The sequence below is a fragment of the Pteropus alecto genome, unplaced genomic scaffold (assembly GCF_000325575.1).
Source record: "Pteropus alecto unplaced genomic scaffold, ASM32557v1 scaffold56, whole genome shotgun sequence".
Classification (NCBI taxonomy): Eukaryota; Metazoa; Chordata; class Mammalia; order Chiroptera; family Pteropodidae; genus Pteropus; species Pteropus alecto.
Genome location: NW_006438871.1, coordinates 608,551 through 617,473, shown reverse-complemented (window position 1 = coordinate 617,473; position 8,923 = coordinate 608,551). Strand labels below are relative to the sequence as shown.

Sequence of the window (8,923 nt, the reverse complement as noted above, 5' to 3'; positions counted from 1 at the left end):
GGACCTGACTGCTCCCTAAAGCCAGCACATAAGGGACCTGCCTCAAGGAAGGCCCTTTCTCAGATCTCTGAAAGCCCCCCGGAGTCCCTGGTGCTGGACGCAGGGCGCTAACAGGAGTCAGAGGTCTCCACCTACCGCCGGACTCCAGAGCAAAGTCCACCATGCCGGTCTTGTCCTGGGAATAGAGCTTCAATGCATTGTTCACAATGACGTGCGCTTGCTGCACAGGTCCACGGGAGGGATGCCAGGCCGCAGAGGGGAGAGATGAGACCCAGTGTTAGTAACAGCAACAAAGGAGCACATTTTCAGCTACCTGAGGTTGGGGACAACAGGCACAGGGGACATTGCAGCAGTTCCAAACTGCAGTCCCACACCCGGGCAGGGCTGTCGGGTATGGATGGGGGACCAGGGCCTTTTCATCGGGTTCAGCGGCCTCAGCACTCTGAGCCAGAAAACCCTCTGGTGTCACAAAGTGAGGGCAGAGCAAGGATCCGAATGGGGACAGTATTACTGAGAGTTCGGAAGGTATGCGGCCACCAAGTAAGCGGATCTTTGGAACAAAAAGGCAAGTCGACTACAAGGGACTCCCAAGAAGTAGCCAAACCTCGCAGAGCGGTGGCCCTTCTACACGGTGTGCCCTGCTGAGCGCGGTGACGTCACAGCCACACGTGAAAGCATCCTTAGAGCAAGACACAGGCATCGGTGTCCCCGCCCCGTGGACCTCACACATCTGTCTACATACCGCTTCTGTTATTCCAGAAACCCCGGCGTCGTTCACAGCAGACATGATCGTTTCAGACGTGGGGATCTGCTTTGTCACGGAAACACGGTGGGTCACCTCCTTCAGTATCCGCAGCTCCAAGTCTCGTAACAACACCTGTAAGTCGTCCTTGCCGACAAACTGCGAAGACAGCTTCTGGAGCAGCCCTTCCAGCACGCCGGCCCACTGCCCGTCCGACACCAGGAGCCCGAGCGTCTCCCTGACCCGGGCGTCCACCTAGAGACAGCACAGGGAACAGACCATGAGTCACTCCGACAACCCACTCCCGCCACCTTCGACGCCTCGCAAGTGTCACACAGCTTCTCGGGATCCCTAATGTACATGCGACACAATCTTTCCCGTCCTATTAATCTGCCAAAAACGCTGGAACAGACTCGAAAGAGCAGGAAGGGAAAAGAGCATGGCGTGAACGCAATGTGGGCCCGAGAATGAGGAAGGAGACGCTCCGTCCACCGTGTCCCCTGCACGTGCCCCTCGGCACGCATTCCGCACCTGGCCCACGGGCGGGGAGCAGAGATGAAGGTGCGCCGCCCACCAGCCACAGAACGACGCCCAGTGTGATCGTGAGTGTGCCAGAACTGTCCCCGCACACTAGCTCCACACACGGGTATGAGAGAACGCGCTCGGGGAGCAGCACGGTGGCCTGTGCATATCAGCCGTGACACCCCACGTGGATGCACTGCTCCTTGGCGGCCGCTCCCGCCCCGCCCCACCCCACCGGCTGCACAACACCCCACGCCCGCGTGTCCATCTGCCCCGCTGTGTTCATTTGTCAGAGGGGTCCCAAGAGGGTGGCTGCAAGTTTCAAAGGGTGTGTGCCTCTGTGGCTCATGTCCTCAGACTTCTGCCCCGTCGGCACTGGACGCTCCTGTCGCCACTCCTGCCGATCTGAGCGCTGCTGCCAGCTGCAAACACAGGCAGTGAGGCAGCGGTCCCGGCCCACGCGCTCGCCCGCGCTGCACTGTCCTCCCGGCCACTCGGGAGCCCGCGCCTGCACGACATTTCGCGCGTGCAGCAGGTCCCGCCTGAGGCCTGCCGGACGTTCGCCGCTGTCTCCGTTTTCCCGCAGCTGAAACGCCTGCACTTCCTCTTCTGAAGCCGTGTGGCTCTGACACGAGGCAAAGCTCGCCGAGTGCAGTGTGAGTCTACTTCAGTGAACAAACACAACGCACACACACGCCACCCCCACATCAACGCTAGTGCGTGGCTGCACGCGCATCGGCAGCATGGAGGGCGCGCACGCGAGGATTAGCGCGCTATGCGCCTGGATGCGGGAAATTCGAGGAGCGCTGAATTTTTAATCATTTCAGTGTTATTTTAAATTTTTAAAATCTTCAAACGTAGTTAACTGAAGGTTTTTAAAAGAAATAGAAATTAACTTAATGAACGTAAGACATCAACGCCAGTGCTCTCTTCGCTCTGAAAAAACAAATGGAGGAACTGAGCGAACGTACCTTTTCGTGGATGGCATCCCCCTGCTCGCAGCTGGGGGTCACATGCTGCCCCTGCGACAGCTCTGATTTCAGGAGACTCAGCTCCAGCTGCAGCTGCTTCACCACCGACAGGAGGCGCTGCTCTTCCTCGAGCCCGCTGGGAAGGGAAAGGCCGGTCAGCACAGGCGCGCGCATGCAGGAGCTGAGCCAGCGGGCCCCCGAGGTGTCTGCGCCGTGAGTCTGTCGCCCCGACCACACTGGCGTGCACGCGCAGCGCGAGCTCCCAGCCGAATTCTCGGAGTTCCCCGCATGAACTCACGCCTGCCCAACCTACACTCGCTGGTGGGGAAAGCCCCCCCAGGCGGTTCACCACGTAGGGACTGCCTCCTGAGAACTACGAAACAGACTCAGAGATGAGACGGTACTTATCAGTGACCACTACAAAGCTCACCGTGAACGCTTCCCGCTAATGGAAGGCACGACTGATCTAAAACCACGTGGCTCCGGGTCAGCTTCAATAATCCTGGTTTTCTGTGACAGCTGTACGACGGGAAACGTCGCCACAGCGCCCTAGTTCACGGGTGGATAAGCTGCTACAACACCAACGACCCCTGAGCCAGAAAAGCGCCCTGCGGGTGAACGCCTCAGGGTCTGCGGGATGATCAGCACGGCGAGCACATCCCCGTGAGACGTGTGCAAGTGCGAGATGCTCGTGCCCGTCCTCGCAGAGGGCACGCGACCAAGCACACGGGAGCCGGAAACAGGACGTGCGTGGGGCGCACTCAGGGGTGACTGAGCGAGGCAAGGCGAAGGTGTCCTGTGCTCACAGGCGGGGCCCGTGGGGCATGACCAGGCGGGCACAGACAGGCCGCCTTCCGAGTGTCGGGAGGGAGGGGTGGTCTCAGCGGCAGAGGACGCAGGAAGGGACAGGGTGAGGAGCCGCACCCCATCCCCAGTGTGACAGCTTCGCAGAGGCCCAGCGAGGAGGGGTCATGCCCACCAGATAAGGCGGGGCTTCTCTGTGCCCTAAGGGGGCCCTCCGAACACTCCCAGTCAACGCAAGGGCGCCACTGCCCCTGGGGTTCTGCGTGGAGGGAAGTGGACGCAATAAGCCCCCGAGGGCCCTGGTGTCCTCAGGTGGCTCTGAAGGGTCTCTCAGAAAGACACAGAGCTGAGAGCGCCCCGCAGAGCCCGTTGCCCCAGAGATGGGGGCTCCACAGCCAACAGACAAAGGGGAGCTTGCTTGGATTCTCCTACCTCATTGTCCTTTGCTTGGTCTGTTCTAGCTCCTTCTGGATGACCTAGAAAGTACGAGGAACAACCTGTTTACACAAAGGCACACAATTGATTAACTACATGTATATATATATATACGCAGCTACACGTCGTCTGGGCCACCTGCCCGTGGCTGACAAGCGGTAGATATTTATTGTTCAAAGTAAACGTTTCAAAGGCGTACGACACGTGCTGAGAAAGGTACGCGAACTGCACAGGAACAGCTGGATGGACTTGCAAAATAAGCAGCTCCCGAACCAGGACCCAGGCCAAAGGAACCGCAGCACCACCTCTGGGCAGTGTCGTTTCAATGGCAAAGGACAGGAAAAGGAAACGGCCAGTGCACGCATGAAGAACTGGCTGACTCACTTGCTCTGCACCAGGCTGAACAGCCACACCTGCTCAAGCTGCGTGTGGGCGGAGGCCACCCTTCCTCTCGCTGCCAGCGGATGGGCAAGACCAAGGCCACGATACCAGCTCCTGGCGAGAGGCTCGCTTCCTGCTCAGCCTCCCCGCACCCCGCCCCAGCCCAGGGGACGTCTCATCAGCCAACAAACTGCCCTCGCCTGATTCTGACACTGTCAGTAACACAGCCCCCATCTCGAGGTCCCCAAAGGGTGGGGCCGTGTCTGACGCCGAGGCCAGCCGACAGAGGCCCCATCCAATGTGCCTGCTCTGGGGGCGTACCCCGTGGTCCCACGGCTTAGAGCAAAACAGGCCCCCTGACCACCCCCCCACCCCACCCCGTGCCTCTACCAACACCTGAGAATGACAGACTTTCCCATCAGAAACGTAACTTCCTGTCACAAGATGCAGGTCCTTTTCCCTCTAGAGACAGCATGGTGGAGGCTGTGTGATGGCCACGAGAGCCGGCCACTGCTTTTGCAGCCTGGGCTCAGACCTCCCCCCCAAAAAAACACACCTTGGAACCAGTGCATGGGACGTAGCTATGAAACGCCAGAGCAATCAGAGGGGGACCACGAGGGGGAAAAGGGAACAGTCCCAAGTCTTGTTTTCCAGTTTTGAGGACAGCAGCAAACATCCTGAACAAGCTGAAAACTTCAGCCGCAGTGGGGATTTTCTCATCGCTTTGTCGGGGCTGCAGGGAAAGGTCAGGGCAGAATACCTCAGACTTTTCTGTCAGTTTTCCGAGAACATCTTCCAGGTTTGCGATGCGTGCGCCATGGTCTTGGTGGGCGGTCACGTGGTCAGCCTTGAAAAGGAAGCGGAGAGGCTGAATGGCGGAGAAAGTTAAGCAACGAATGAAAACCCGGCAAGTGAGGCCGAGCAACTTCTGCGCAGAGTCCCCCGGACTGGGGACTGTCTGGTGACAATCGGGCAGAGCGTCCCGGAAGGAATCGTCTGCTAAGTGTCCTCATCTTCCTCTCTATCTTCAGAGATCTGAAACCCGTGCTGAAACGCACAAAGAGCTTCTCCAGCTCGTGAGAACGTCAGTGAAGCCCTGCGGTATCGGCACGCACCATGTAGAAAACAAATTTGTTACTACTCATTCAGTGAATGTCATCAGGCACCCACTGCACTTAAGCGATTTAAAATAAAAGAATCACGGACACACCGTACATACGTTCTCTCAATTGTCTCATAGTCACAGGAGACACACGACACACAGACGCTCACTAGGAATGAACCTATCCGAACCCTGCCCCGGACCAGAGGACACCCTGCAGACACACGGGCCCAGGGGACTAATTATTCAGCAACTGAGTAGGCACGTCACCATTCTGGCTGGTGAGAAAAGGGATCGACAAAAACATCACGTGAGGGAAATACGAAGTTTTTCGACACAAAGTAAGTGTTGAAAAACAGTTTGTCCAACACATCCCCGCCACGTGCTTCGTGATGCCTGCACGGAACAGCTGCGTGAGGCCAGGCCCGCTCGCTGGAGAGGGGAGAGGGGTCAGAGGGCGACAGCACAAGGCACGGCAGCAGCAGTGAAGGCACCGCACACACCGAGTGACCGAAGTCCAGGTCACGAGACAGAAAACAGAGCAATAAATGCCCTCATCATGGGGACGTTCACTTACTAACTGATACCCCATCTCGTTCCAAAGTGATCCATAAAAATTCACAGAAAAATAAGATTAAAAATAAGATAAACCAGAGCACAGGGGTGACGTCAGCTGGGAGGACGAACGCAGCCCCTATGCGGGGCGGAGAGCGTCCTGGCTTTAGCCAAGACTCCTGCTGCCTGGCTGCAGAGTCCAGCAGGAGCCGGGCCACGATGGCCAGGCCGCCATCCGAGCTGTCCCACACAGCAGCCACGGCACACTTGAAATGTGTCCAGAGCAACCGAAGCTAAATGTTAGTTTTAATTAAAATTTACACAGTCACGTGCGACTAGTGACGTACTCTGTCGGAAAATGTGGATATCTCAGAAAAATATACGGCCACAGGTGAGGGGAAGGACAACAGTTCCAGGATCAGGGGATGTGCGTACTTAACACTAGAGTGTGGCTGCTTCAGAAACAAGCTGGGGGTCCACAGCCACGCCACCCTGAACGCGCCCGATCCCATCTGATGTCAGAGCCTAAGCCGGGTCGGGCCTGGTTAGTACTTGGATGGGAGACCACCTGGGAAGACCAGGTGCTGCAGGTGTTACAATAAAAAGGAGAGAAAAGAAGAAAGCCGGCTCTCCGCTCTGCCTGAGGCCGGCCGCCAGAAAGACGCCTGTGTACAGGGGCGCTCTGGGAGGCGGCAGGGGAGGAGGGGGACCCTGTGCTCTGGGAGGCGGCGGGGGAGGAGGGGGACCCTGTACTAGGCTCACGTAATTCAGAATCTGAATTAAAGTGAGATCAGGCCGCGCGCACGCAATTCAGCGCACAGAACACTAGACACGCTGATTCTTGTTTTTCTGAACTGCCACTTGTTTTCCTTAAAAGAGAACGGAAACGTCGCTGCCGTTTTCAGGGCCTCCCCGTCCACAGCGTGGGGTGCGTGACCTTGGCCGCCTCAGCTAGGAAACGCTCCCTGGACGCAGTGCTTCCGGTGTGCGTCTCCGCTCGCCCGGCAAGCGTCCTGCGCACAGGGACGGTGCTCGCTGATCCGCCACCCGCTTTGGATTTTTGCAGCAGCATCTGCCTCTGCGACAGGCTAGCGTCGGCCCTCCCCACCGCCCTGCCACACCTGCACAGACAGCACGGTCCATGCGGGTCCTTCCAGGCCCCTTCCATCCGCACGGCCATCGTGACTGTGCTGACCGATCGTACGGGCATCATCCCAGTTTCCTGGCTGAGCAACGGCTGAGGCATCCGTGCAGGATGCCAAGTGTCCTCTGAGTGGGCGCAGTGAGGGAGCAAGCACCCCTGCCCCCCGCCGCGTGCCGTCAGCACCTGACAAGGGGAGCAGCGAGAGACCTGCCTTGGGCCAAACCAGGATCGAGAAAAGACTTGTTTGTTCTTCAAACGCGTTTCAGCCCCTCCGGGCGGGAGACCACCATGCACTGAACGGGCCTCGCCCAGCAGTGGCAGCTGCAGGCACCGTGGCGGGGCGGTGGGGGGAAGCAGAGTGGTGGGCCCCACACAGGGTGCACAGACAGCTGGGGAGTGAGCCCAGGCCGTGCGACGTGTAGCCCTGGGGCAGCCCGGCTGCCGGGGACTGCTTCCAGCGGACCGGCCCGCAGGAGCTCAGCGGGCCCAGGCCGTGCATGGGCCACAGCGAGCAGACGTGGGCACTGGGACGTGAGGGGACCAGGTCCCACTGCCGCCGTGGCCTGTGGCTGAGGAGCGGGCTGTGCTGGGACAGGAGACAGACACCAGGAGAAGCACAGCGCTGGGAAAAGGGGTAACGCGTGTTTTAAAGGCCAATCCAAAAGATCTAAATGAAGTCATTTTGGAAAATGAAAATAAACGTCAGTTTGGGGCAAAGCAGGCTGACGAGTCTCTTCTTGAGACTTCCAGACACACCAGACCTTCATGCACAAGCTCCTGTCCCACATGGGACACCTTGCGACACCTTGGATCGCAGGTTTGAAATGTCACACTGCCGGTGACAGAACTCGCAAACCAAATCACTGCTGACAGGGCCCATAAAATTTCCCCCAAATGTGTTCGATCCATCTCAAACGGAAGCGCAGCCCAGGTCGGCCGCAGGCCGGGAGACGGCCCCACTCCGCCACCCCCTGCTACGCGCCGCCTCACTGGTGGGCGTCTCCCACGGCCTGTGATGGCCAGTCCCCTCAGTGGGCACCACTTCTCACTGCAGAGCCTCCTAGTCTGCGCCCCCCGAAAGCAAACAGCCCCCCGAGGGCTTGTCGGCATTACCTTGGGGCCCAAGAGTCCGTCGGCACTCATCTCCTTCAAACGCTGGCTCACCACGTGGCTCACCAAGGACGACACCCCCTCCCTGCCGCCGTCCATCTGGTCCACGCGCATCTGCAGCTTCTGAAGCGAGGCTGTCAAGTCTCTGAGCCGCTCATCGTGGCTCTGGCACTGTCCAGACAAAGACGTCATCCACCTTTCCACTTCACCCATCCGACGCCAGCCAACGGTCCCATCACCAGCCTGAAACAGGAAGGAGACATTCAAACTGTGACACAAACGAGAAGTTAAACCCGGGGCCAAATAACCTGAGGGGCAGGTTAAGTCCCAACCACCAGACAGAACGCAACGGCACAACGTCCACTGGGACACGAACGCTAAAGGAAGACAGGAAGCGCGCGCCGTCCCCCCCTTACGTGGCAGACCACGGGCACTCCATGTCCTTCTCTACACTTTCTGCACTTTCAAAAGTAACAAATACTACTATTTTTAAACCAAAATGAACTGAATAATGATTACGTGCGTTACCGGAACAATCTGAGAGCATTTAAAAAGCTTATTGGACGTTCGAGAATGTTTTTGAAACAGGGTGCCCAGCTGTGCAGCCTGCTCGCAGGCGGCAAGAGCAGTCGCCGTGAGGAGCCATGCCACGGCCGGCGCGAGGGCGTGCCGGTACCTCGAGGGGTGGGCTCGGGCGGGGACCGTCAGGCGAGAAGGTGCTCCCGGGGCCGTCCGCCCTCTGCGCTCTGTACACGTGTGTCCAGTTCACCGCGGGCAGGAACGACAGGGGACCGCCCTGGCCCCAGAGTGAAAGGCCTGCACCTGGAGGAGACACGGAGGTGCGACTGAGTCTGCGTGCACGCTCACCGCCCTCCCAAAGACCGCCCCCGCGCTCGGTTCTGCCACCCGCCCCCGCGCTCGCATGCGTTCACCACCCAAGGCAACTAAGTCGAACTGGACTCACCCAGTAAAAGCAGCAGTGGAATGAGCAAGATTAAAAGCTTGCAAATATTTCGAAGGCACCTATGAAGAAAAAGGAAAATGTTTAACTTGGAAGAAGCACAAGGCAGGGGTCCCCATTCCATTCTGTCTCTCTAGGTGAGCTCGTACGGAACAGCCCCGTTTTAAAGGGGAGGTCCACAGCATGAGAGCTGCAG

General features: G+C 58.5%; 1 protein-coding gene and 1 pseudogene across 7 annotated transcripts in view; one reads left to right on the top strand and one right to left on the bottom strand.

Moving 5' to 3' along the window:
• Window positions 1-8,923, bottom strand: part of SUN1 (Sad1 and UNC84 domain containing 1) — a 37,779-nt gene that overhangs the window by 10,233 nt on the left and 18,623 nt on the right. For all 7 annotated transcript variants that reach the window (XM_006915874.3, XM_025049556.1, XM_015592484.1 and 4 more), the window contains 8 exons: window positions 8,731-8,789; window positions 8,443-8,588; window positions 7,770-8,009; window positions 4,616-4,702; window positions 3,472-3,515; window positions 2,236-2,371; window positions 743-997; window positions 136-220 (listed from right to left, as the gene is read on the bottom strand). In XM_006915874.3, coding sequence (XP_006915936.1) covers window positions 136-220; window positions 743-997; window positions 2,236-2,371; window positions 3,472-3,515; window positions 4,616-4,702; window positions 7,770-8,009; window positions 8,443-8,588; window positions 8,731-8,789 — 1,052 coding nt within the window. The remainder of the gene's footprint in view (window positions 1-135; window positions 221-742; window positions 998-2,235; window positions 2,372-3,471; window positions 3,516-4,615; window positions 4,703-7,769; window positions 8,010-8,442; window positions 8,589-8,730; window positions 8,790-8,923) is intronic.
• LOC112483047 lies at window positions 5,987-6,105 on the top strand (annotated as a pseudogene).